This window comes from Micropterus salmoides, unplaced genomic scaffold, assembly GCF_014851395.1.
Source record: "Micropterus salmoides isolate LMB-PRFRI ecotype aquatic unplaced genomic scaffold, ASM1485139v1 Ms_hic_scaffold_16, whole genome shotgun sequence".
Lineage (NCBI taxonomy): Eukaryota > Metazoa > Chordata > Actinopteri > Centrarchiformes > Centrarchidae > Micropterus > Micropterus salmoides.
In genome coordinates this window covers 7,715,898-7,743,690 of record NW_024040707.1, presented here as the reverse complement: position 1 = coordinate 7,743,690, position 27,793 = coordinate 7,715,898, and the positions used below count along the sequence as shown (strand labels likewise).

General features: G+C 40.3%; 2 protein-coding genes across 3 annotated transcripts; one reads left to right on the top strand and one right to left on the bottom strand.

The window, feature by feature from the left end:
* Positions 1 to 442: 442 nt before the first annotated feature.
* On the top strand, positions 443 to 16,598 carry hipk1a (homeodomain interacting protein kinase 1a). The gene is made up of 16 exons (XM_038721902.1): positions 443 to 482; positions 2,514 to 3,244; positions 4,188 to 4,561; positions 4,681 to 4,804; positions 5,586 to 5,705; positions 5,809 to 5,895; positions 6,048 to 6,229; positions 6,417 to 6,567; positions 7,808 to 8,012; positions 8,220 to 8,338; positions 11,336 to 11,484; positions 11,632 to 11,784; positions 12,140 to 12,310; positions 12,413 to 12,606; positions 12,797 to 12,927; positions 15,194 to 16,598. The coding sequence occupies exons 1-16, from the start codon at positions 443 to 445 to the stop codon at positions 15,599 to 15,601; spliced, it is 3,339 nt and encodes a 1,112-aa protein (XP_038577830.1). The 3' UTR covers positions 15,602 to 16,598.
* A 2,295-nt stretch (positions 16,599 to 18,893) lies between these two features.
* sdf4 (stromal cell derived factor 4) lies at positions 18,894 to 26,317 on the bottom strand. Of its 2 annotated transcripts, none has more exons than XM_038721904.1 (7): positions 26,133 to 26,317; positions 24,894 to 25,204; positions 22,960 to 23,096; positions 22,707 to 22,820; positions 22,434 to 22,592; positions 21,721 to 21,896; positions 18,894 to 20,454 (listed from the first exon to the last, which is right to left on the bottom strand). In XM_038721904.1, exons 2-7 carry the CDS (start codon positions 25,196 to 25,198, stop codon positions 20,278 to 20,280), a joined length of 1,068 nt encoding a protein of 355 aa, XP_038577832.1. In that variant the 5' UTR covers positions 25,199 to 25,204; positions 26,133 to 26,317; the 3' UTR covers positions 18,894 to 20,277. The 2 variants fall into 2 exon arrangements, with proteins under 2 accessions (XP_038577832.1, XP_038577831.1); XM_038721903.1 differs by having other exon boundaries at positions 26,028 to 26,316.
* Between the last annotated feature and the right edge of the window lie 1,476 nt (positions 26,318 to 27,793).

Here is a 27,793-nt window from a genome sequence, read left to right as displayed (position 1 = left end):
ACATACTGAAACCATGAAGACGATGTTTGGCTCCATCACTGCGGTTCTCTGTATTCATCCATGGCGACCAACGATCAGCGGCGCCGTTGACGTCTGTCACGTCCGGTCACGTCTCGACTTTACGTCGGCAGGGTAGGAAGTACGCCGAGCAGACAGTCCGTGATGATCTGGTGATGATGGAGCTCTGTCGAGGCGACAGTGCTCGTTATGATGATATCTGACACTTCCAGTCACATTATGCATATTTCGTTAGCTTGAAACGCGATGTGACTGCGGATTCGAGTCAGACATGACTCGGATGCTTGTGGCCAGCTAGCTAGCTGTTAGCTTAGCCCTCATCCATCCTGCTACGGTGAGAGAGCTCCAGCGGGCAGCTAGCAGCTGAGCTGATCCGCCGCTGCAGCACCACACAGAGCCCGGCGAGAGGATGGGGAGGCCTTAAATGACAGATCGGCGACGGTGTGTTCAGTCATCAAATTCAGGTATTGTCATTCATGATTAGGTAACGCTAAGGTACTGTCAGACAGCAGCTACATTTATCGCAATGGCGTGCACAGACCCTTGAAGGGGCAGGGGCCAAAACCCCAAACCCTGACCCCAGTGTGTGATCTAGGTGGGGCATAGTTAGCATAGGTAGACAGGGCTGGTGGGAGCACACATATCAATAAAATGTCACAAGTTGATTATGTTGTCTGATAAGTCTGGTGGTATTATATTCTTTTATTATCATTAGTCTAGAGCTGGAACAACTAAGTTAGTTGATTAAACAATTAATGGACGAGTTGATTATAGAAAAATTTATTGGCAACTATTTTGATAATCAGTTGTTTCCGTCTTTACAAAACATCCATTCTGTGTGAGGAGTTTCTGTTTTTCTCTTTCCTATCGTTGTAAACTTATATATTTTGGTTTGTTGGTGAGACAAATCAAGCAGTGAGATGTCACAATGGTGGGTGTTTTTTCACTATGTTCTGATGTTTTAGATCAAAAGATTAATTGTAAAAATGTGATGAATCTTTAGTTGCAGCTCTCTGTCAGTCCATACCTTATTCCTCTGTGCCATGGACGGCCTTTGTTGACAGGAAAGTATTTTTTAAAAGCTTCAATGGCCCACATTGTTGCACTAGGTGAAATTTCCTTCATGATAATAAACGTGGGCACTGTAGTTTATTTTGATACAATCGCACACACACCGACCTACTGCTGTAAATACTCACCAGATCAGTGATTCCCAACTCCAACCACAGAGTATTTCTGAAGTTGTCAGGGGGTACATGGAAAGATTGTGGGATAGCTCTACTAATTTGACAAAATAGAAGTGATAAATACTACAGTGCCTAGCGCATATTTATATATTATTAATTTGGAAGTCTTTTAAAGATTTACATCTTAGGTAGGGTATTGGGAACTGGTACTGGTTTGGCTCAAAAGTTTGGCTTAGCAGCGAAATGCAACTCCTATATTTCCTGAGATTTTGGGCAAGGGAGGAGCACCTCTAACATGACGAAGCATCTACTACAGTGTGAATCTGAAGGAATACACCATTTTCAATGTGCTGCGGTCTCCCAGCTACGAAAACGCCCCAGAAACAGCTAATGCTAACAGTAGCAACATTTTACGCTCCGGTACAAAAACACAGCTGACATTCACTTTTTATACTGAAAGTAAACGATTGATGTCTACAAATTATTCCAATATATATTTTTCTTAGATGCTAGTCTGCAGAGACAACCCTATAGTACAGAAACTCCTTTCACTTTAACTATGAAGGGGAAGATGAGCAAGGAGAAAGTGGATGAATGTCACAGAACAGTGAAGAACCGAGATTCGATAAGAACCGGATTTGATAAGTAGAATCAGAATCAGAATCGATAAAATTGAAACGATACTAAACCCTATTTACATCCTTAAAAGGAACGAAATGGCTTAGGACTGAGATCCACACACAGGCTAGAGAAGTAAATATACTGAGAGATCGACTAACACATTGTTGGTTTTAGTCTTTTAATGGAATTTGTAATACCATAATACCAAAATACAGAATATTGCCAGTGTAATCCTTTATTATTGTAATCTGCAGCAATCTAGGCTAAACGGAACTTCTTCAGCCATGTAATGATTATTTAATTTGAAAGCCGTGAGGGGGAAGAAACTTTTTTTCATATAATTTTTATTATCGTTTCATCTGCAGATCATTTTTTTTAATTAATCAATTAAACTTCTGGTCTATAGAACATCAGAAAACAGTCAAAAATCACAATTTTGTACTACCTAAGGTTGTCGTCATCAAATCACTTGTGTTGTCAGTCGAAAACCTAAAAATATTCAGTTTACTTTACTGTTTTTGCTTAAAAATTACCTAAACGATGGTTGACTAATCAGTTCATCGACTAATCGATGCAGGTCTAGATCCAGTTTTCTATCATCAGTAATGACAAACTCTTAATTCCACGTGTGTCAACGTCTTAGATGTCCTATTGACGGTTGCTGCTGCTGTTTAATCTCATCCACAGACATGGCGTCGCAGCTCCAGGTGTTCTCCTCTCCCTCTGTGTCCTCCAGTGCCTACTCTCGTTCAAAGAGGCTCAAAGTGGAGAACCCTACATGGGATGTGTCCAACCAGCTAGGAGATAATGGTTACTACCAGCAGAGCCCCACCCAGGGAACTGCACCCTCCACTTCTGGCTCCAACTTCAACCCAGTGTACAACTCCAACCAGGTGCAACCGCCGACAGCCGGCTCCCGGGAGCAGACAGTGGTGCGGGCAGCAGACAGCACAGGTAGCCTTCGTGGACCTCCCTCCTCCTCTTCGTCCTCCTCTTCCAGCCGTCGTGTGAAGGATGCCGAGTCCTCCTCCCAGCCGTGCGACCTGTATCACAAGCAGTACAGCTTGAAGCGGAAGAGCGAGGAGGTGGACAGCAGCGACAGCGTCCAGATACTGGAGGAGCTCTCAGCGCCTGTGGTCTCAAACCGCACTGGTGGTGGAGGGGGAACCACCACAGCTCAGTCCATAGCACATTCCACTTCTACCACAAAGAGCAGCAACTCCCACAGCGAGGGCGACTACCAGCTGGTCCAGCATGAGATTCTGTGCTCGATGTCCAACAGCTACGAGGTTCTCGAGTTCCTGGGACGCGGCACCTTTGGCCAGGTGGCAAAATGCTGGAAGCGGGGCACAAACGAGATTGTGGCAATTAAAATCTTGAAGAACCATCCTTCTTATGCTCGGCAAGGTCAAATTGAAGTGAGTGTGTTGTGTTAAAAAGAATAAAAACTCCAGGGATGACATATTCCTTTATAACAGTAAACTTGGGCAGCGTAGTTTATTTTGACACAATCCCACATACACCACTCAATTATTCTTTAACCCTTAGCATCCAATTCCCATATTAACATCCATTAAACTGTAATTGTTTGGACATCCATAGGTGCAGTGCTAATTCAGCATGACGACTAATGGTGCAAATCTGACAAAATGTAAACAAACATAAGGCACAAAAAAGATCATGCCACATTCATGTCTTGTAGGAAGGATGGTAGAGATGGGAAAGATTGCCATGCTGTGATTTCAGAGTTGGTCTTGTGAGGATTAAAATACTGTACACTGACAAAATAACAACATTACATTGAAAATTGATGGTCTTTGGTTGTTTGGAGGCGTCCATATTTGTTTTCGTTTTTGCACTTCAGTATTAGTGTCATGTCAGATATATCTGAGCTTTCAGAAACATTTTGCCAGTTTTAATTACAACTTGGAACTTGACATTGCTCTCTAAATATCAGAATCTGCCATTGAAAAACCGACATCGGTCGACAGAACACAATTACACCAAATAGAAGTTGACAAAAACAATAGGATTGACACACATTAGTACTTTCATCAACTCTGGTTGTTTTTAAATGTGCTTTATAAATAATCTTGACTTGACAAAATCCATGAACTTTTCTCGTTTTGCATTGTAAGTACTTGTTTTAATACAGTACCAAGGTTTAGTATGCCAGCATGGCTGTTATATTCCCTGAGCACTGACACTCTCCTCTGTCCCTTCTGTCCAAACCTGTGGACATACAGGCAAAAAAACTCAAATCTATTTGATTTTAGCTGAGTGAAAAAAACAAAGGGTCTTCAGTATTATCCATTAATGAATATCATAATATCTTCGTCTTCCTCTCCCTCCTCCCTACAGGTGAGCATCCTTAGCAGGCTGAGCACAGAGAACGCCGATGAGTTCAACTTTGTCCGCTCATACGAGTGTTTCCAGCACAAGAACCACACGTGCCTTGTGTTTGAGATGCTGGAGCAGAACCTTTACGACTTCCTGAAGCACAGCAAGTTCAGCCCGCTGCTGCTCAAGTGTATACGACCTATTCTGCAGCAGGTCGCCACAGCACTGATGAAGCTGAAAAGCCTGGGACTGATCCACGCCGACCTGAAGCCTGAAAACATCATGTTAGTAGATCCTCTGAGGCAGCCGTACCGAGTGAAAGTCATTGATTTCGGCTCTGCCAGCCACGTGTCCAAAGCAGTTTGCTCCACCTATCTGCAGTCACGGTACTACAGGTGAGTACGTTAGCCTGGACTGTACAGAAAAGACTTTGGATAATGACATCGTTGTGTTTGTAACATGAAAATTACCTGCTGTGTGATCTTGTAATTTGGCAATTGTGATGTGCTTGCAGAGCTCCGGAGATCATTCTGGGACTTCCTTTCTGTGAAGCGATCGACATGTGGTCTTTGGGATGTGTCATTGCTGAGCTGTTCTTGGGATGGCCCCTTTATCCTGGTGCCTCAGAGTATGACCAGGTCAGCTGCACCACTGTCATATATATACTTATATACATACTCTGAAGTGACTCTTATTTTCTTTCTCAATAGGAAACGTTAATAAATCATTATACATTTAAACATATCACAAATATTTTTTTAAATGGAATAGTTTGACATTTTTGGGAACATGCTTAATTGCTCGTTTTCCAAAAGTTGGATGAGAAGATTGATACTTCTCTCATACCTGTCCCTTCCATATCTTCTTTTTCTGTGAATTTTTCTTTATTTTGCTAAATTCTTTTGTTTGATGTTATAATAAGCCATGTTAGGCCTCACATATTTCTTGACAGGTTGCGGTGACTTTCTGGAGTCTCTGTTGATTGGGCCTGGCTAGCTATTGCCCCGTTTCCAGTCATTATGCTAAGTTAAGCTAATGGGCTGCTGGCTGTAGCTTCATACTGAACAAACTAAAAAGAGAGTGGTATCAACCTTCTCATCTAACTCTCGGCAGGAAAGCGAATAAGCACATTTTCCAAAATGTTGAACTATTCCTTTAAATGGTGTTTTAGCACTTACTCTGTGAGTTCAGCGTGACAGTTTAGCTAAAATAATGACCTTTCACATTGTTTGCGTATCAATTTTGTATGCTTTTCACGTGGATTTAATGTGTAAATCAACAAGACCACATTCAGAGGCTGACAAAACCAGCCCTCAGGTGGTGTTAACTGTATAAACTACCAATATAGGTCACATGGTTTACATTTGTCTCAATCTAGCTGCTGACTTCTCTTATTTTTCTTCCAATTTTCTCTCTCAGATTCGTTACATTTCACAGACCCAGGGACTTCCAGCAGAGTACCTGCTGAGTGCAGGAACCAAGACCAGCCGTTTTTTCAACAGAGGCCCTGACTCGAGCTACCCCCTCTGGAGACTCAAAGTGAGTGACTCCGCAGTGACCGCACATCATTTCTGAGCCGTTCTGTCATAAGCAAATGTACAGTACATTTACTGAAGTCTTGTTGTGTTTTCTTTTTCTGCAGACACCTGCAGAGCATGAGGCGGAGATGGGCATCAAGTCAAAGGAGGCAAGAAAATACATCTTCAACTGTCTAGATGATATGATGCAGGTGAGGAATGAGCTGTTTAATTTCAGATCCTGCAGGTGACATTAATGTTGTGGCTTAACCCCACCCCGCCTCCTATGCACAGTACTTTCAATACTAACCACCTGGACCTTTCACACATTGGAGTTTGACGAACTTCCTGTTCCCCTCTGCAGGTGAACATGACGAATCTGGAGGGGACTGACATCTTGGCAGAGAAGGCAGACAGGCGGGAGTTCATAGACCTGCTAAAGAAGATGTTGACACTAGATGCGGACAAAAGGATCACGCCCATGAAGACACTGAACCACCCCTTTGTTACCATGACTCACCTGCTGCACTTCCCTCACAGCTCACAGTAAGCCAACAAGTTCAGGATTGTTCTGATGCTCAGCTGTAGAGGTTTTCAAAGATGATCAGTAGAGGTGTTACATTTATGTTTTTGTAGTTATGATCAGTTGAAATGAATACTGTGGTTTAGCATTGCACGCTAGTGCCCAGGATTCCACCTGTGCGCCTGTTTGATATTTTTTACTTTTTTGTAGTGTGAAGTCCTGCTTCCAAAATATGGATATATGCAAACGCAGATGCAGCGCCTTTGAGAACGGAAAAAATATGTTTGCTAGCAACAATACCCCAAGTGCAGCCACCAACCTCACTGTCACCTTCAGTAGCCAACTAAACCAGCACAATCAGGTGAGAACTTTTGCTCTAATCTGCTTCAGGGTCATTTTGTTTTTTATAACATTATTCTTGTTGATTCAGTTTTTACTTGGCAGGTTATGTCAGTTGCTTTATAAAGTTATGTCTCTGGGGCCTCATTTATCAACCGTGTGTACGCTGACACCATGTGCATGCTCTTTTCTACGCATAGAATCTGATTTCTTCTTGTGCTAGAGTGTGAGTTCCTGAACACGTGAATTTCCATTTTTATTTGAACTACAAGGTAAAAATGTATTTCAATTATTGCCTCTATTTTGGCTTGTCTCTAGTACTGCACCACTGAGCACTTGTGGCTGCATATGAAAGACACAGAGCTATTAGTGACATTCAATTGGATTAATCTGTATTACTTATGAAGTATTATGCTTTAGTACCTTTCATTTTGATTGATTTAACTAAACTGCATATATGTTTTTTTATGCTAAAAGTGCAACAATTAAAAAACAAATTAAAACAAATCTGTAATTGCAATAAAGTGGTACTACAGTTGACCATCACGTCAATTGAAATTATCTTCCCCCGTTCTGTATCTTATTTATCTTTGTACAAGCCACTTATGGAAATTTCAAATTTTAACAGTTTTGTTTAGTGAAATTTATTGTGAAAATATTACTGTAGTGATCTTGTTGTTTATAGATAATAAGCGCAACGTTACTTCAATGCATTTGACGAATCGTGCATACCGCAGCGCTCGCAGTCTAACTACATTTGTTCATAATAACTAATTATATAACAACAAATGTAGTGTGGAAATAGTGGGATACAAAATAAAACCATTGACAATGCAGCAACAAATATTAGACTTTTGTCCATAAGTTTGGCGTAAGATTGTGAAACTTTCCCAGACGCCTGCTCTTGGGTACAGTGTCTTAACCTTGTTGTCTGTGATGTTTTTTTGTCTCAGTCTTTCTTGGCTGCTACTTTTTTCCATGAAAACCTTCTTTGGTATTCAGGGGGCATTTCTGTGTGTCTGTCCACATGCAGGTGCAGCTGGATGTAGAACAGATGAGATTTATCATTGCTCATTGCATGAAGTTACCTGTGCATGTTTGATAAATACCAATTTTCTGGTTTGTACTGACAGTTCTTATGCACATATTTATAACTTAATCTACGGATGCTTTGTTGAATGAGGCCCCATGACTTTCTTGCTGAGCACAACTCATTCTTTCAGGCATTGAATACAGTATTTTCTGCATGCTGTGTCTTATAGATGGCCTCTGCAGGAGGCCAGTCCCTGTCCCTAAGCAGTAATGTCCCATTGCTGAACTACCAGCCTGGCCTCTACCAGCAGGCCACCATAAACATCCCTGGCTTAACCCAGCAGGGTGTACCCCTGCAGACCAGACCCACCCAGCTCTGCACCCAGACTGAGCCCTTCCAGCAAACACTCATAGTTTGCCCCCCCACCATCCAGGGTGAGAATGCAAGATGTTAGTGTCTATTGTCTGAAATTACCAGTTGTTCTCCAACCTGCAACAAAGGAAAGAAACATTTTACTGATATTTTACAGATAACTTTATAATCCATAAATGTCTATATCTATATTGTACATTTAGTATTTTGTATAGTATTATGTAATTGATTTTTAAATAATATAATATGCCTCCACCTTTTCCTAATAGGTCTTCAAACATCCAATAAGACCTCTGGTTATCCAGTGAGAATGGACAACTCAGTACCCTTAGTTCCTCAGAACCAGTCATCCCAGTCCCTTCACATCCAGCCCAGCATGCTGGCACAGGTAGGACCCCGCCGCTTCACCACTAGGGTTGGGCTTCAATGGATTTTATTGAATCTGATTCCAGGATTGAAACCACTCATTAAAATGATCAGCATCAGCAGTGGTGAATTGCAACCAAGTAAATTATATTTGTAATATTTAGTAAAGTACAATTTTGTGGTACTGGTATTTGTGTATTTCCATTTCCACTACATTTATCTGAAAGTTGTACCTACCTGTTACTTTACATATTAGTATTTTAAATAAACACTTGTTAAATACACTGTATTATTAAAGATTAAACCAGTGGTTCTCAACATTTTTGGTTTGGAACCAGTTATAGCCGTGTCTAGTTGGGGCCCTTTGTTAAGTTGCAGATTTAGTTATTTAGGAATTAAATAGAAAATAAAAACAAGATCAAACAGGACAGTAAAAGTTACAGTGCATGTAAGATATTAATCAAAAGTAAGAGGCAGCAGCAAAAACAAAATTCTTCCAGATTTATAGTGTATAAAAACTGAATGCTGCTTCTCCATGTCCAAAACCCAGATGACCTGAGAGATCTGGATGGTTCATAACATAGCAGAACATTAGAAATGTATATTGGCCCTGAAACATTCAGTTCTTTATAAACCAACAGTAATATTTTAAAATAAATTCTTTGTCAGACAGGAAAAGACCTCAGAACTGGAGTGATGTCATCCACCCTTGGTCTTAGTAAGGTTTCGAGTAGCAGCGTTCTGAATCAGCTGCAGCTGGCAGATTTTTTTGGGAGACCTGTAAAAAAAAAAGTCAGTCAAGTTGACTGAAGATAAGACAAAGGGACATTTTCCATCTGAACTTCTAAAATGGTTCTAAAGTCCAAAATATGAATACCAGTTTGTTTAGAAGAACTTGAATCACCTCATGACCCCTCATATTTATGGTGATTTGTCAGGTAAACCAGTGGAAAATGAAAAGCTGCTATCAGAACGTTTTGCGCATTGCTAATAAAAAAGACCAGAGAGAGAGATAAAAAGGTTTCAACCTCAATATTGATGACCCTCTGCAGCTGTGCTTTGGTTTGTGTACATGTTGTTGATGTTTGTTTGTTGTTTTATGCCAAAAACATGCTCTCCTTTCCCCTCTCTTCACAAATCTAAAGATCTCAATGATTCTGAAAATCAGTATTCTTGTTCTGGTCAGAAAACTCAAGTAACCTTTTTTTTTTAGGATTGAGTAACATAAAGCAGGTCTATTCCAAATGTTCCCTAAGTCTGTTTGGATATCTGAACACCTCCACTCCTTTCACCCTCCCCTGACACCTCCTCCCAGGCCTCCCTTCTGGTAAGCAGCTTGTACACCTCGGTGGCTGCAATGCCGCCTATGGGCTCTGTCCGGCGGCCAGTTTGCTGCAGGGGTGAAAGCCTATGTGGCTTGCAGTATCAGAACGTCTCCATGCTGGTAAAACTTCATCATCAAAACTGCCACCTTGGTTGAAATCTCTTCTTTCTTCGTTTGGTTTGTACTTTTACTCGCAGCTTTGTGGGCCAGATGCATAAAACTCTGAAGATTCACAACTAAAGCAGACAGAAACATGCAGACGCATACTTTGTCTGATTTGTAAGGCACATTCACCAAGTACACTTGGTCCTATTTTTATGAATCTCACATCCACTTCCCCCCACCCATTAATTAATGTAGAAACGCACTTAACATCAGTTTTCATAACGATACTTGTGCCTGCTCCACCACTAATTAGATCTGTCAATGAAAAGAAGAGTAATTAAACTGATTGTGTCACATCATTAGAAGGCCGTCAGGGAAATAATGGCTCAGATGTAATAAAAGTAATGATAAAACTCCTCATTCATAAGTTAAGTTTATAAATGTGCCTTAGAACACTTTGTAGACTGCAAAAATAAAAACAGTGAAATTGGCAAACACCCTCACTTTATAATTAATCTCATCATATCACCTGCTGCTATCTCAGCAAAAACTGTGTGCGCGCCTGATCTGTATTATGCATGAGGCTCATTATTCTTTTTATGAATATGGGATATGGTGTGTTGGCACCCCTTAGTGTCCCCTTTTTTCCCTCCCTAGGTGTTAAAACAAAAACATGTTCAATGCAAGTTCATTTTGGCTGTTACTGATGCTAATACTGTTTAGTTTACTCATATTTGACTAAAATACGTGATGCAGTGTCTAAATAACACTGTTTTATAAATTAATTTATACATAATTCCTTATATTTAATAGACAGACCATTAAAGAGAGTGGTATCAATCTTCTCATCCAACCCTCCAGCGCATAGGCATATTTCCCAAAATATCAGAATTCCTTTAAAAGCTTATTTGCCAAATGCTGACTTCCACACTGTAACCCCTAGTGACACAATTTTGTAAATATCAAAAATCAGAAGATTTTAGAAATTCAAGTTAAATAATCGGTCCAAAAGGATCATGAGTGTCACATATCCACTACGTGTAGAGCTTGTGCGCCTCCTTGTGGTAGATTCAAAAAAGACACCGGCAGACAGCAATTCACACTGCTCCTTTTCAACGCTTTAGACATGTCTGCTAATATGTTTTTATAACAAAATTTCAGGAGTCGTCGCTATCGCAGTGAGATCAGTGCTGATAACTTCGGTCATTTCCTTTTTCCAATATAACACATTCCTTTCAGTGTCAGGTTGGCTGACTGGTTTCTGACCCTCTCTGAAATGTGAAATGTTGTGTTTTACATGTCTTTTTATGAAGCTTTGGTTGGTATTTACTCTCCTTTAGCACATGTCCTTCTGAGCAGTAACACATACACAGGAATACGTCTGGAAACCAGTTGCAGATGGTGGCCATGCTCCGTCATCTGGAGTTTGGTTCAGCTGTCAGTATGTCAGGGCTTAATTTTAATGCGACATCTGCTGGATGGAAAATAATCCCTGGCACCTATTCTACTATGGTCAATAGACTGCTATGTCTCTACTGAAGTTTCTGAAGGACACTTTTAACGTGTTTATGTATGTGTGTGTGCATACAGCAAGGTTGGCCAGCAGGCACACAGCAGATCCTCATCCCTTCCACGTGGCAGCAGATGCCAGGCATGGCCATCCACAACCCTGGGCAGGCTGTAGTGCCCGACTCACCCGTGGGAGCCTCTGTCTCCGACAGTCAAGCCTCTGGCTGGAGGTGAGTAACAGGACTCTTCTTTTCATTTACATTTAAAACCAAAGCTTCATTATAATTCTGGAATGTAATAGAAAGTTTAGTAAATGTAGTCATACAGAAGTGATGCGGTTTAAATAAGCAAGTTACATTGGTTTGTCCTTTTCATAGGGGTCGTCATGGAAGCCAGTATGATGGCGTCAGCCAGCAGGACTCTGGTGTTGGCCGTCACGCTGCCTCCCAAAGCCACAACTCGGGGGCAGCACAGTCAAGAGCCCAACAGGGCAAGAGGTCAAAGGCTCGACATGCTGAGAGCAGAGCCAGGTATCCTGTCAGACAGTCACATTATTATTAACATGTTGTTGGGGGGCCGGTCGTACTTAGTTGAGTTGGTTATTTCATCCCTGGTTTCTCCACGCACCTCCAAGACAGTAGGCCTGCAGCGATTTTCATTAAACCATTAATCTTCTGTCAGTAAATAGTGAAAAATACTATTACTTACAGTCATACAGTCTGTTATTGGTTATTTGAAAGAAGTACATGCTATAAAGAAAACAAATAGCTGGCAGGCTACTTTTGTTTCCATTTCTCAGCACGAAGACGTATCAATTTTTAAAATATTGAAAGAGATTTATTATTTGCAATAAAGGCAGTGATGGAGCATCTCTCCCCCTTCCAGGCCTGTATCGTCAGTGCTGTCTGCCACCACTGTGGTCCAAAACACTCCAGCTTTTGCTGGTGACCAGTCTCAACCCATCATCATCTCTGACACACCTAGTCCTGCTGTCAGCATCATCACCATCCACAGCGACTCTGAAGATGAGGATGACAGGAAGTTCCCTGCATCCTGGTGAGCTCATTTGCTGTCTCTAGAATTTGCATTTTCACACTTTGAGTGACATTGAGGTCTTATTCTGCTGAAATTGTGATTGGCTCTTATTTTCTCTTGCAGCTCTGGAACTAGCCAAAGGACCAACGTGATCAGCTGTGTGACGGTACATGACTCCCATGACTCTGACTCCTCCACCAGCAGCCCCCTGAGCCCCAAGACCACATCACAGCCCACCAAGTCTCTGGCCATCATAATGCCCTCTGTGAAGAGCCAGCCAGGGGAGAGCACAACCCATAAGGCTCCAGCAGCTTCAGGTCCTCGAACCACACTGAATCCACATTTAATTCGATCCAGCCATGTATATTAATCTCTAGTCTTTAAATATATTAAGTGGATCCAGCACTCAGTTTGACAGGTTAAACTGAAATGACACAAATCCATTTTTCTTCAAGCTGCTGTCTCTTCTTAGTGCTCACAGTTTACTGTCTGGTTTTGCACTGGTAGATCAAGCTACAAGTGGCTCTGGAAAGTCAAAGAAGAGTTCAACTCAGCAGTCCAGTCGCCCAGGAGATCCCAACACTGATCGCAATCAACGGGCTGCATCTAGCAGATCTCAGCCTCTTAACCTGAGTCAGGTAACATATTTCCAATAGAGCTAATGTCTGCTCCCAAGGTGAATCCATAGAGAGTCTGGTTCTGTCCCAATACTCGACTTGTATAATATATTTCCAAATATTGCCACAGCACCGAAGTGCCCATTAAGACTGCAAGTGTGTCAAGTTGAGCTCAGGCGCTTTATTGGTAAAAAAACAAATAAAAAACTAGGATTTTTATTACAAGTCTCATTAAAGAATAAACATTTTGCATATTAGATCATTTAACTATTGACTGTTATGATTTCTGCCATACTTGCCTACTCTTAACAGCCAACCATTTCCATAATTTTCAAAGGTCATAGAGTACAGCACAGCGCTGCTCTCTTGGTTTTATTTTGATTAGCCAGCGCCTTTCTGACTGTCAAACAGAGAACCATTATTTGGTATGCTTACATTAGCTAGACAACCTCCTGGAGTGGTATTCAGAGCCAAGTATATCTCACCATTCACAATGGTCTACTGCGCCAACAGTCCAGTTATTGGCGGTAGTGCACATATAGGCTGGTTTTAGGACCGACAGACATGAAGTTTAAGTTTGTGACATGTTGGATTCCTCATGAATATTATTAATCATGTGCAAACACTACAGGGTTATGTCAAAATATCCAATGATGGTAAATGTGTCCCACTGAGCTCTGATAACCTTCTACACACTTGGAGTCTTAACGAAATACGTTACAGTCTGTATAATAGAGGATGACATAGCCTCCGGGTCTGTAAAGTGAAGCGAATGCGAAGTGCCTGAAACCTGCAGTCTTTCTAATGTCCAGCAGGGGTCGACTCCACTGGTTGCAAAAAGTCAGATTGCAGACATCTATGACAAAATTAACTTACTTCTTAGTTGATTCATTAGCTTGGTAAACACTGAGGTATGTTCTCAGTCGCTAGTTTCAAGTCTTCTTCAATACAGCATGATGTTCATTTAGTAAATTATGCCATTAAAGGGGAAAATAGACAACGCAGGGTATGCTTGAGGGCATGGCCGCCTTGTGGTTGATAAGTCGCTACCACCGCAACACAACACAAATCGCAGTGTGTATTCAGGTCATGAAAGTTTTAAACATTTTAGTCACGTAAAAAATGGCTTGTTTAGCTTTCGGTTGTACTAAAAGACACTCTAGCCAGCTGTTCATTTTTTCCAGTAAGTAATTTGGTTTTATGCATAAACTGTATATAAGAAGTGGACGTAGTCATCGTGACGTCACCTGCTGTTTTGTGGACTGCCGTTTTAAAGCCTCGAGTTTGGCCAATGGGGCGCTGCCATATTGATTTTTTGCAACCAGCGGCACCAGACGTGACTATATTTGGACGAGACGATGGAGCTAACGGTCGTTTGTGGAGCTAGCTAGCTTGCTGAGCTAGGTGCATCTGGAATTCACGTTAATGTAATTTTAACAGGGTTGACAATTTTGTCTAGCGAACAAGAGTCTTCAAACTAAATGTACTCACCAGAGAAAGTGAACAGCCAACTCTTAATACGCTTTTTCAACGGCGCTGGTTACATTTACACAGTGCCGTGGTTGGGAGTCACTCAAGCCTGATTGACAGGTCGACATGGTAACGGCTTGTCAATCATAGATAATCCTGCCCTGAAGCGTACTCTGTTTTATGGTCTATTTTCCTCTAAATGGGACCATAATTTACTAAATGAACATCATGTTGTATTAGAGAAGACTTGAAACTAGAGATTAAGACCATAAACCCATCAGGAAAGTGATTACTGAGGTAATAAATCAGGTGAGAAATAGGGTCATTTTACCATTATTTCTTATGGAACCAAACTTTTTTCAACCAGAAGATTCGCCCCCTGCTGGCCGTTCGATAGAATGCAGGTTTAAGGGACTTGCGCGTTCGCCTCATGTCTCTGACCGAAACCTTTCCGCTTGGTTTTAAGCATGTTTCTTGCTAGAATCCCACATAAATTCACAGTTAAGTGAATTACAGATGCACCTTGCTAACCAGGCTTGCTAGTGCTAGCTGATAACTTGGCGTGTTCAGATTGTCAGTCAGATCCAACACTTGCTCCTACCCAGCTACAGCCTCTCGTCCAAATATGGTCACTTCTGGCTCCAGACAAAACAAGATGGTGACAACCTAAATGCCAAACTCAAGGCTCTTTGAACGGTAGTGCACAAACCATTGGGTGACATCATGGTGGCTACGTCAATAATTTTATGCTATTCACAAATACTGCAAGAGTATTGTGATGAACCCTGATTTTGTAGAGGCCAATGTTCTGTTTCAGGTACAGCAGTCTGTGCTGTCATCATCCCAGGACCAAACAGGAAGTAGTAGTTCCCTGAGGCGGCAGCCCACATACCCACCTCCCGTCACCTCTCACTCATCCTACAATGCCATCTTCAGCTCAACCCCAAACCTGTACGCTTACCCGGCATCTGCTGCCCTGGCCTCTGTGTCCCAAGCTGTCGACCAGATGCAAGGTGGCTCGTCCCGCCACAGCAGGGCGAGCGGCACTTACTCTTCCCTGGCACTGCTCCAGAAGAACGGCAGCCTGGCACTGGGAGGGCCTGCTCCGGGACAATATGGCAACCACCCCCAACAACAGCAGCAGCAGCAGCAGCTGGGAGGGCAGCCTTTCCACCACTCCAGTGCTACCTACCAGCGAAAACTCAACCAGTATCCCTACCTGTAAAGACCGATGGCTGATTGAGACTGTAGCTCTGCATGAAGCCCAAATGGAGACCGAAACTAGAGGGGAGCACAAGCTCATCACAGGTGGCTGTGATTACATTCGTTTTCAACTCAACTTTTAACTTTCCTTTACTGTCCAATCCATATTTCATAATAATCAGAGAAACAGAATGTGTTTATATTTTAATCATGGTCCATTTTTTTTTTTTTTTTATAAATTCCAACTTTGGGGGTGGTTGCATTACATATGGTATGTAAACGACAACAAACAGTGCAGTCTGTAAGTATCTAAACAGTAACATTTCTGTTGGCACTGTACTACACATTGTAAAATTAAATAATAAGTATGAGGTTAAAGTGCCAACTTTCACCTTTATTTTAGGGGGTTTACATCCATGTTAGTTCTGACTGATCGATCTTATTTTCATCATTATCAAGCGATCAATAAGAAAACTTTTTATTTGGGGACGGATTCCAAAATCAGGTATTAAAATGGTCCCAAGGGCTAAAGACAGTAGTATTTATCCTCTTTCCTGCTCTGTGTGAGGGGTGAGCTCCTACACACAGATTACTGTAAGTGCAATAAAACCTTCACAAAGTTAAAAAAGCCAATACTTCATCAATACTAGTAATAGCTTATAATATATAATATATAATTAATACTAATAGCTGTTTTAAGTCAGCAGTCTGTCATCCTCTGTCACTGGGTTTTACACGAGCACAGTGTGCTAGCTCAGCTTATATGGAATTGTTACTAAAACTAAGACGAAAGCTGACTGTAGTCTGTTTAGCAGAGTTCTCCCTGTGCGTTAAAATTTGATAAAGTCTTGTAAACCTAACTGCTGGCTGAGACAAACCAGCCCCTCCTGACAGGAGGAGTCACAGTAGCAAAGGACAGGAGGAAGGACTGATGTTTTTTTTTTTTTTTTTTCTTAACTTCACTCAGTATTTTGATGTCAGGAATGTGATTTATTTTACGGACTATATATATATATATATATATATATATATATATATATAGTTATATAGTTATATATATATATATATATAGTGACTTTGCCGTTGTAAACTTTACTTTTGCTGCTGTAGAAACATTGTTATATTTTAAATATTCAGTACTGTTCTGAAGTTAAAAGACAACTAGTCTGACATAGGAACTAATAAGTACACTTCAATATTTGTTTATTTATTGCAAGTCATATCACAATGACACAAGTCATAGCACAATATTGAACAATGTTATCGCACATTTTCCTCATTATGCAGGCCTAATCATCCAATGAAATCAGTAGAAATTGTAGCTCTTTTTATATGAAGTCCCCAAATAAAGTTACTTACAGACTGCGACTTCAAGTTGATGTTTAACAAAACCTCTTGTTTTTTTGAGAAATGTGTGAAACTGGATCTTGCTGCTTTCTATTATCATTAAAAATAATTGGTTAAAAGTTGCATTTACATATACGCAATCGCCTTACTCCTTTAGGCCAATGTCTTATTTATAAGAATATAAGTTAGATAAATATGTTGTATGTTTCATTTATGAATGTACTGTGTGTGTTATCTGTATTATGGGGGGGGGGGGGGGGGGGGGAGTAAGACATGTACTGTATAATGTGTCACTGTGTTGTACAAATGTTTTCCTATTTTGTTTTAGTACTGGCCATTGACTTGATTATATTTATATGTTCAGTATGTTGAATGATGCAGTACGTAAAGTAGAGTAGGGTGTGGTTTTTAGAGGGGACTGTCATGTTTTTTACAGTTTTAAAATTATTCTTAAGGTTGCATGTGTCTGACATGGAGTAGCATTCAAGACAGGTTTGTAAACTGCAGCTTCAACTGATTTTCAGTGTTGATTGCAGAAGGATTATTAATGTTATCTTTGATTTGTACAACAAACACTTTAATGATATTGGGAAATGTAAAAGCGCTTGTCTTGTGAAGTGATGTTTGTGAAGTAAAGCGTGCACATCAAATCTGATTGAGTATCACTATCATGTAAAAAGCCATTCAGATTGCAATTTTAAAATTCACAGTAATTTGTTTGAATTGTGAATAGTCAAATCCGACAAAGATGATAATTTTAATGAATTGATGTTTAGTATGTAATTGCTTCTAAACAAATCATTGGTTTGGTGAAATGATGGTTGTTCTTACAATCCTGCTGTGTTGTGAAGTGCTACATTACATAGAACACACAATGAACCTTAACCCGTATCTACGCAATAAAATCTTACCAAAACAGAATTTGGGACCAATTCATTATTGAAACTAAAGTGTTTTCAAATTAACCAATTCCACAATCTCATATACACTCGAATTACATCTAGAATACAGGAGTGTATTGATTCAACGTACTTCTGCACCTACTGACTATTATCAATTAATCTGTCAATTACTTTCTCAATTGGTCTAAAAAAAAATAAAAAATAAAAACCTCTACAAAATGTTTTTTTGGCATTTTTGCTAAAATTACTTTAATGCCAATACATTTTTGTCTATGGATTAATCAACTAATCTGCAAATGGTTGCAGCTGTAGATTTAGAGAATCAACAGTACTTGAAAGAACAGATGACGAAAGAGCTACTATAGACAGATGTGATAAATAAATATCAATGTGCATCACAATGAATGTAGCTTTAATACTATTGGATGGACTGTCATCAAACTTTGTACAAACATATTGTCCACAGTGGATTAATCATAATTGATTTGGGGATCCCACGACTTTTCCTCTAGTGCCAGCATGAAGTTGTTAGTAAAATGTCTCCACTTGGATAGGTTGCCATTAAATTTTGTACAATTAACATTAATGTTCCCATAATGACGACTTATATAGCTTTGATAATCCACCTGACCACCATCAGGTCAAATGTTTGTTTCAAATGTCTAATTCTTTGCTAATTAGCAAACGTTCGAATGCTAACACACTAAAGGGGGTGGAGCATGGTGAACATTAAAACCTGCTAAACATCACCATGTTTGTATCATCTTTGTAGGCATGCTGAAATTAGCATTTAGCTACAAACGCCGAAGTACAGCCACACACGGCCATATCTTGCCATGCTAAGATATCTGCCATAAATTGATCCGTTCTGACTTCTTAAATTTGAATATTTGCCAGTTTCCTTACACTTATGTGATAGTAAATTTAATATATTTGGGTTTTGGACTGTTTGTACATACAAAACAAGCAACTTGAGGTAATTTTTCACTTGATGTGAGTGATTGGTGACAAAAAGTAATCTTTACTTGCAGCCCTAAAAATTACTCAGCACTAATGAAATCCAGGTGCTATTTTCATTGATAAGAAATATTTATTGTTTACCAGTTTATTTGCAATATATTTTATAAAGCTGCGTCACATTCGGTTTTCATAAATCTTATTTTACAATCCACACAGGACCCGAAGACAGATGCTGGTTAGCAGGATCTGAACACACCACAGGTTCTTCAAAAACTTAACAAAATGGAGGAATGTAATGCTGTTGTTTGTCCATGCATGCAACAGATTTGACACGATGAAGAATGAACTATCCATCCTTTGTTAGCCAAGACAAGGAAACAAAGACCAGTCTCCTACTGTAAGAGCAGCTTGTTGTACAGCAATGAAGCAAAAATAAGTACACACCTCTGTGATGTTCAAAGATGCAGCTGATCCAAATTATATTGGTCAAATAAATAAATTCATCTGTATCCACCATACAAACAAGAGCATGAATTAAATTGTTTTTAGTCAAGAACAAAACAATAGGCCTTTACCGCAAGAGACCGTTTGACCTGACACACACAGGTGAAACTAATCGTGTTAATATCGTTAATGTTATCAGCGACACCTGTGCTTTCCCGTCAGCAAGTCAAAATGGCTGCTTTGAAATAGGCACATTCTTTCATTCAAGCACAATCTCTTTTTATTACTCCAACAATAAATTATTAATTAAAGTAGGATTACTGAACATTACTGAGGCAGTTTTTAAAAGTTATACTTCTATTTATTTTTACACAATCAATACCCTGTTTATAAGTAGAAGGACGGATACTATCTAATATGGAAACTAGTGGAAATGTACATCAATAATGACAAATCATCTTTTGAATTCAGATAAGTATTTTTGTGTGTCACCAATAAACTCTGTTTATAATATCTCTATAAAGGTTGTTCCTTTCAGCATCATTATATTAATTGTTTTCAGCTTGTCTCTCTGACAGAAGCACTGGTGCGTGAAAATGAATATTTACACTGTATACAGACTCGGCAGCTAAAAACAAGAGATCCTGCAGAACAAATAGCTCGCCTAGCTGTGCAGTCTCTCTCACCACTGCGCCAGGAATGGAAAATCTAGTCAGGGTTAAAATTCCTCATATACACACATTTCACAATATAACACAAATTTGGAGTTGGTGCTGCACCTCGAATTTACGTGAAAGCCCAACATTTAAAAGTTCATACAGTTCAATGGCACACAGAAGGCAGACCTTGTTAACATTGATAGCTGCCAGACAGACCGGGCTGAAGGGAGGATGTATTCATTTTAGACAGCGGTGAAAGAGGCTGTTGAGGCTAGGCTTTTAAACATAACATTGCACACTAGATCATCCTGTTATTGCACCCCCCCCCCCCAAAGGCTTGTCCCTGAAGCAGATTTAGGATGAGAGTGGGAAGGATGTATATTTCTTCAGAACTCCTCGTGAACATTTCTGGCGTAATCCATGAGCTTGCTGCCCGTGAAGTATTCGCTATACTTGAGAATCTCGTCCAGCTCCAAATTGTGATTCTGGTTTTCATCTGCAACGGCAATCATCTGCTTGGCCTCGTTCAGAGCGTTGTGCTCATTCATCGGGTCCATGTACTCCTGTACGTCACACAAGACGACAATAAAATATTTTAGTACAGTGGATACACAGTACTTCAGAAATACTGAATTGAAAACTTCAGACAAATCAAATATAAAGAATCAAGAGATATATACTGTAAAACTTTGCCGTGCATTTATACTTGTGCGTAGGTCTGTACGTCATTCTACAATTACACCCCCAAACGCTAGTCGGCAGTGGAGCCACAGCGTCCACTGTGTTGACTTTTGCCGGGCGAGCAGGCTAACTTCCGGTTTAGCCCTCCGCTAACAGGTATGGGGGTAAAATTGTATACGTGCTGCTGGTGTAGCTGTTTTAAATGTTAACATTCTGATAGTGAAACAAGTCATTTCGCTGGTTTGGCAGATAGTAATAGTTACTTCAAAACACGGGCACTTCCTGTCGGCTCAGAGGCATTGCAAGGCTACCCAGCCGACCAATCACAGAATTTACGGTCCGGGTCGCCTCGACGTGTAGTTACATTTTTGAGGAGGTGCACGTCAGGCTACGGCGTAGGTGACGGCGTAAGGTAGGGGGCTACGCAGAGGCTACGCCGTCGATTTGTCGCAGAAGTATAAATTGCACTTTATGCGCTTTTATTTTGAAGGCAGCAATGTAACGAAAACGACAACAGAGTACAGAATGTGAGAAGTGTGGCAGAAGTTAGTAGACAGAGAGCAATAGGCTTCACGACAGGATTCACAACTTGGATTGATTTTTATGAAAAGCTTTTCATTGGTGGACCCTTACAGACTAAAGGAATATAAATAAATCAAGGAAGGGACATATTCAGACTTAACGAGCGCTTCAAAGGTAACTGGAGTAGGGACTTTCTCCCCTTTTCATCTCTTGTACCATCAAGTTACACCGTAAATCGGTAGCAATTAGACTTTGGGGCTTGTTGTTTAATCTCGTTTTGTTAAATGAACAATTCAATTGTGGAGAATCTAACCGATCTAAGGATCTGTAGCATGTTCATACTGACATATTGATCATACGTTTAAACATTAATATTTGTATTAATGATCTCAGCAGCTTAGAAGCAGTTAAAGCTGGTGACCCTGCAGGGTTTGAGAGGTTATACATCCAAATAACTTATATAAAAACCAGACCAAGTGTTTAACTGTCAAAATGTGTTCCCACACCAGGCCAATAAACGGGGTAGGCGGCTATTTGGGACTCGGCTATTAATTGAAGGTTTACGGTATGTATATTTTATAAAACAAGGACCAACCAAACAGGAACGTTGATTTTTCATTACTCACCTCCAGTTCCTCCATGGTTACAATTCCGTCACGGTCTGAATCAATGACTTCTTCAAACTCCTTCTTCCTCTCTCGAACCCAGTCGTCATCGATGTCTTGAGCCTGCTGGTTCTCCACGGTGCCCACGGGCAAAGAGATAAACTCCGAAAGTGTCAGTTTCTTATCGCCATCCTGGTCTGCAAACAAAGCACAATGAACATCTGATTTCTACCCTGTTATTTGTTTACATTTTCACAATTGGCCACATCACAGAGCAATGCTTATTCAAATACACATGGGCATTGATGTAAGCTACAACATTTAGCATGTCAATTATAACTTTATACAGTGTTCTGTAAATATCTGTACATTCATGCTGCGATAACCAATATTCTTATATTAACGACGGACCAAATCACTGTGTGTTTTGGTTTTTCAGCCTTTATTGTTTTGGTTCACTTTCACTGCTCTCATCAGCAGCAGGAGACAGTTGTTTCATCAACATAAAAGCATTTAGCAGCTAAAGAGATATTTCCCTCAGGAGTTACAGGATAGTCAATATTGGACAGAACATGACTCTTCACGCTAATGCCATATGTACAGCATATAATATAAACTACATATAAGTTGGTTAAAAGTTTGTTTCCTGCTGTCTTTGAGTGGCCAGAACAAAAACAAAAAAAACCCCGACAGGTTTACAGTCATTCTTCTGAAATTAGGTGAGTAAAATGTACCTAAGTCGCGCACAATCTCCTTGACCATGTATTTGAGCATGCCTCTGCTGTGCTCAGGATGAAGGAAAGACAGGAACTCCTGCTCATTCAGCAGCTGGTCAGCTGGGGGGTTGTCAGCCTGAAACCAGCGGTCCTTCAGGCTTTCTAAAACCTCCTGAGCTGCAATGATGAAGCCAAGAGTACACTCAATTATATTGTTACCTTGACAGAACTACACATCTGCAGCACATACTATATTCTTTTAAAGATTTCAACTTATTGTTGTATACTTACTTTCCTCGTCCAGTTTCAGATCTTCATTATTCTTTATTTTCTCAGCAATTTCCTTTTCATTGAAACCTTTGCTGGCCAGAAATTTGACTCTGTATTCATCCCATGTCACGTGACCTACGCACAAAGCAAGAATTGAGAATCTGGGTTCTGACTAAACAGAAAATAGTAAATTAGTTTAAGACACAGTGTTGAGACATGGCCCACACAGGCCAAACGCCAAACATAAGTGGATGCGGACTTCCTCTATTCTCACCGTCACCGTCTGGGTCAACAGCACGGAAACTGTTCTTGTTCTCCACCATGGCTTCCTGAAAGTGCTCATCTGTCTTCTCCATAATCCAGCGCTGCATCTCCTTGGCACTAACGCTCCTATCCTTGTTGATGTCAACTCTGTGTGGGGAGAATTAAAAAAAGAATGAGTTGATAACTGACCATCACCACTGACATTGCTCTGTTGAACTAATGCTAATTATACACTATCAGCTGTAACAATGAATATGATGCATTATCTGTCTGGCTTGTGTCCAATCGGGTGCTTTTGTTTAAACTTGCCAAGCAGTAATAACTTCAACACTGATATTTCTTTACCCATTTAAGGTAAAATTAAGGCAAGAATAGTGAGGATTTTTCAAGTACTCTACTTCCTGAAAATGAAATGTGTCAAGTCAGGGAGAAAAATTGCCTTGTACAGCAACTGTCTACTATGCACAGTGGCTGAATGTACTACATTTACTCTAATACTATGATTAAGTACAAATTTCAGATATCTGTAAGATATCTTTATTTTTAATAACACTTATACTCCACCACATTTCAGAGTGCAATATATTACTTTTGATTCCAAGACAATTATTTGAAAACTATAAATACTAGTCAGTTTTAAGTTAAGATTTTACATACGAAACATATGAAGAACTTTTACTACTCAATAAATCTATAAAAAAAGTTAGCTTAAACGATAAGTCAATTGATCAATTAAGTGAAATTTGCTGTGAATATCTGCTGGAGCTGGTTCACTATTAATTTTACAATCCGTATCAATCTGTATATCAGTTACCAACCGGCTGCAGTAGCTGCAACATATTCCCCCGGGGCAACTGTGCCCATCAAAATTACTTATTGTGAAAGGCGAGATGCTGCAGGAAGATGCCAGAGGAAACATGAGTTGGAGAGGAGTTTGTTGTGTTGGAGTAACATTAGGAAATAAAGTCTGGCTAGCAGTTCCTCAATGTATACAACAAACTCCTCTCCCTCTTTTCCACCGGCGTTTCCTGCAACAACTCGCCTTACACAAGACTTCGAAAATTGTCCTTGAGCGAAACTGTTAACAGAAGTCACTTGTAGGGATCCTTTCCATGATGTTGTTAGAAACCTCGTGTAACTCGTATAACAGTCTGAGCCTGTCACTGGGTAAAAGAAGCACTTTTTGTGGATGAAATTCTGATGGGCACAATTGCCCTGAATGAATATATTACAGACAATGTAGGCAATTCACAGCTGCCAGCTGAAGCCACCTACTGCACGGATTCCAAAGGTTTTTGTACCTACTAGTAATTTCAACGCCAAAATGTGAAAATAGGGCCCGTGTTTAAATATACCCATATCTTGCTTTAAGTCATTTCTCATGCAAAAAAACATTTCATGGTTTCAGGTTGCTCAAATGGGACAATTTGTTGCTTTACATTTTCCTAACACTAATTGTGTACTTTTACATAAAAAACACTTTCAATGTAGGACTTTTATTTGTAATGGAGTATTTTTACAGTATCGTATTAGTACTTTTGAAGTAAAGATTCTGAATACTTCTTCACCACCACTGACTATGCAAATAAATAATTCATATATATTGCCTCATGTCTGTTCTTAAGTGAAAGTTTTTTTTCAATATCTGAATTCTGTCTTCTACAATGAGGAAAACGGCTTACAGTAAATAATACCGAGGTTTTTAAATACATTTACAATACTTTTTCTCATTCTGTGTGTTTTAGCAGTACCATGTTGTTGTGACACCCCAAAAGCACATTTAAACCCTACACACCTTCAGCTCCTCATAACAGCGATATGTCACCTCTCTTTGCTAGTCTAATGTTAAAACATTTAGCATTTATAGTCCTGCAGCTGCACTAGGACTGTTCGAAAATACTGTAACTCCTGATGGAGATTCAAACAATGAAAAGCATGTCTTACTTGGTGAAAATGTCGATAAGCTTCTTCCTGTTCCTCCTTGGCTCCGAGTCCTCATCGAACTCCTCCATCTCTTTACCCAGGAATACCTCCTGATGGAAGTCCTTATTGAGGTGGCCATCCATCTCCATCTTCACTCCATTCAGGTGGTCTGGGGGAAGAATCTCGTTCTCGTCCTTGCTCGGTGGAGTCTTATCTTTAGAGGCTGACATGTTAGCTGGCCGTGCATCCATGATGTGGAGCAGGACATAGAGAAGCAGAGACACAGCCAGGAGGTTTCTGCGCCACAATTTTCTCCAAACACCCATGACTTCCTATAGAAGGGTAAATGCAAAAGACTAGTTATGGGAGCTAGCTGAAATAAACAAGGCATCAACCAAAGTTAGCTAAAGCAAGATAATGTTGATGTTCATCATCAAGCTGCCTCAACTTTAATGCGGCGTTCAAGTCATATCGGATTTTCCATAATGGCAACATGCCCACCGACAAATCCGGTTCCCGTCAACCTCATTAATGGCATAACGTTACTTATGTGAAGGACTCAAGATGAGGGAATATTTGTAGGATAAAAACTTCGTATTAGATTTAACAAAAGCCTTTAACAACAAGGACAAATGGCAGTCAGAAACAAAATGACTCATGTAAATCCACACGTTAGCTATCAAACATAGTAGAAACTTCGAGCTAACGTTATATCTACTGGAGTTGGTAACTTAACTTACATTGTTAATTTAAAAACCATGAATAAAACACAGTAGTAGTTAAAGACGTGAACTTTTCTATGCTGTTGTAATTAGATGCTGAACGCAAACGTTACACAACTTAACGCTTATCACGATAACTTAGCTGTCAAGCCTTTGTAACCTTATCGTCATTTCTGTTTACATTATCCACTTTAATATGATTTACCAGCTCTAAAACGCGTTCATCTAAAGGGGTCTCAACGTAAATAACGGCTAACGTTAGCTCGTGAATTTAGCCTAGTCACGGCATTTGAATCATTTGATAACACCGCAGTTGACTATGCTAGCTGAGTGGCTAACACAAACAGGCTAATGAAACATTATAGACTACAGCTATCTGGTATAAGTAATAGTCTAAATACAAGTAGGACAATGATCGCAGAGAACGACCAACCTGTCAGGCAAGACGACTAAAAAACGACGCAGTGAGGAAGTCCAAACGACTTTGGAAATGTGAGATGTGCTAGCTGGCTAATGTTAGATGGATTTCCTAACAGACCTGCGATGGTTCCAGTCAGGCAAGCTGTCAGATTCCAGTTCCTGTACACGTGGCTTCCCCACAACACCCCCACTTCAAATGTGGGACGGCTCAGTCTGCAACACAAATGAAAGTGCTTGGAAAGTCCTGATGTTCTCAGTTGGTGTAACACTCAAGTTGTCAACTGAAGTGGTTGCTGACCAGCTGCTAACATTGCTGTGATAAAACCTGTTTAACTAACCGAAATCACAAGTAGAACTTCCGCTCAGCACTTTCAAGATAAACCCATCATTGACTAAAGTGTATTATTATAATTTCTAGACTTCATATGAGTAATAATCTTGCAGACTGGAGCCTATTGCTACAGGTAAACAGTTTCAGGTTCCTGGGAATCAGCATCACAGAGAACCTGACATGCTCATCTCACATATCCATGATGGTGAAGAAAGCTCAAAAATCACTGTAACAATAGAAAGCATCCTGACTGAAAACATCAGTGACTGGCATGGGATGTGCACGGCCCAGGACCTGAGGGCTCTGCAGCGGGCGATTAAAACTGTGCAGAAGATCATTAGTAACCATCTCCCGAGCATCAGTGATATCGGTGAGGTGAGGTGAGGTGCCCTTGCAGAGCCCAAAGGATACTAAAGGACAGTACCCACCCAGCCACAGCCTGTTCACCCTGCTGCCTTCTGGGAAGAGCTGTAAAAGGATATCTGCAGTAGTCTATTTTGTGGGGGGAAAAACTTTTTTTTTCCTAGTTTTATTACAACACATGCCAGATGAATTTATCCATTTTATTTTATAGGCCAAATTACCCAATTTCCTGTTTCCATCTGGCGAACATGACGCTGCTGCTGCTATCTGCTATGCTTTCAGACAGAAGTGCCAGGCAGCAGATACAGCAACTAAAACACCAATGGAGCCATGTAACACCAAAATCTGTGACCTATCAGATTCTGTGACCAAAACCCAAACGACGATGTTTTCCTAACCATAACCAAGTACTTTTAGTACTTAAACCCAACCAAGTACTTTTAGTACCTAAACCTAACCAAGAACTTTTGGTGCCTAAACCCAACCAAACTGCAGCTGCTTCACATCGTCAACAAAGCCTCTGGTGCTTAACTTCCCATTGGGGTCACAGAATCTGATAGGTCACACATTTTTGTGTCACACCGGAAAGGTGGTAGTTGGTTGGTTGTACTGCACCCTGCTGCCTCTGGGTGGCACTGTGATAACATGTAATAATATCAAGTAGGACAGCAAATCAGCCTAAAAATGCTACATGTGAAGTTAAAAACAAAAGCTGGTAGGCACTCATGTAGGCAACATGTTATTTATCCTAGTAGGAGCATGAGAGGGCTGAATTCCTTTTAGACAAATGAGCTGATTGTAGGAATACCCAGAGTAACAATTTGTTCACATCAGGTATATGTTATTTACTGAAACCTGCAAGTTGCACTACTTGAAATTTAAGTATTGCTTCTCAAAAAGACATCCAGAAAAGTGAGACATTTTGCCGAACATCAACACAGAATAAAGCAAATAACTATGCACTGTGGTATATTGCACAGTCAGAATTCTCTGGCAGGTTTTCAAGCAACAGACTACACAAGATTATGCCTTAAGGTCACAAAAAAGTGCATTTCTATTTCTTGGATCTAAACACAGGGCTTTGC

Excerpts from the sequence above, each read along its gene's own strand:
- hipk1a (XM_038721902.1), top strand. The coding sequence starts at position 443 with ATGACAGATCGGCGACGGTGTGTTCAGTCATCAAATTCAG. Across the intron at positions 4,805-5,585 it reads GTGCCTCAGAGTATGACCAG|ATTCGTTACATTTCACAGAC; the intron begins GTCAGCTGCACC and ends TTTCTCTCTCAG. Across the intron at positions 11,785-12,139 it reads CATGCTGAGAGCAGAGCCAG|GCCTGTATCGTCAGTGCTGT; the intron begins GTATCCTGTCAG and ends TCCCCCTTCCAG.
- sdf4 (XM_038721904.1), bottom strand. The coding sequence starts at position 25,198 with ATGGGTGTTTGGAGAAAATTGTGGCGCAGAAACCTCCTGGCTGTGTCT. Across the intron at positions 22,821-22,959 it reads TGTTGACCCAGACGGTGACG|GTCACGTGACATGGGATGAA; the intron begins GTGAGAATAGAG and ends CTTTGTGCGTAG. Across the intron at positions 20,455-21,720 it reads TAACCATGGAGGAACTGGAG|GAGTACATGGACCCGATGAA; the intron begins GTGAGTAATGAA and ends TGTGACGTACAG.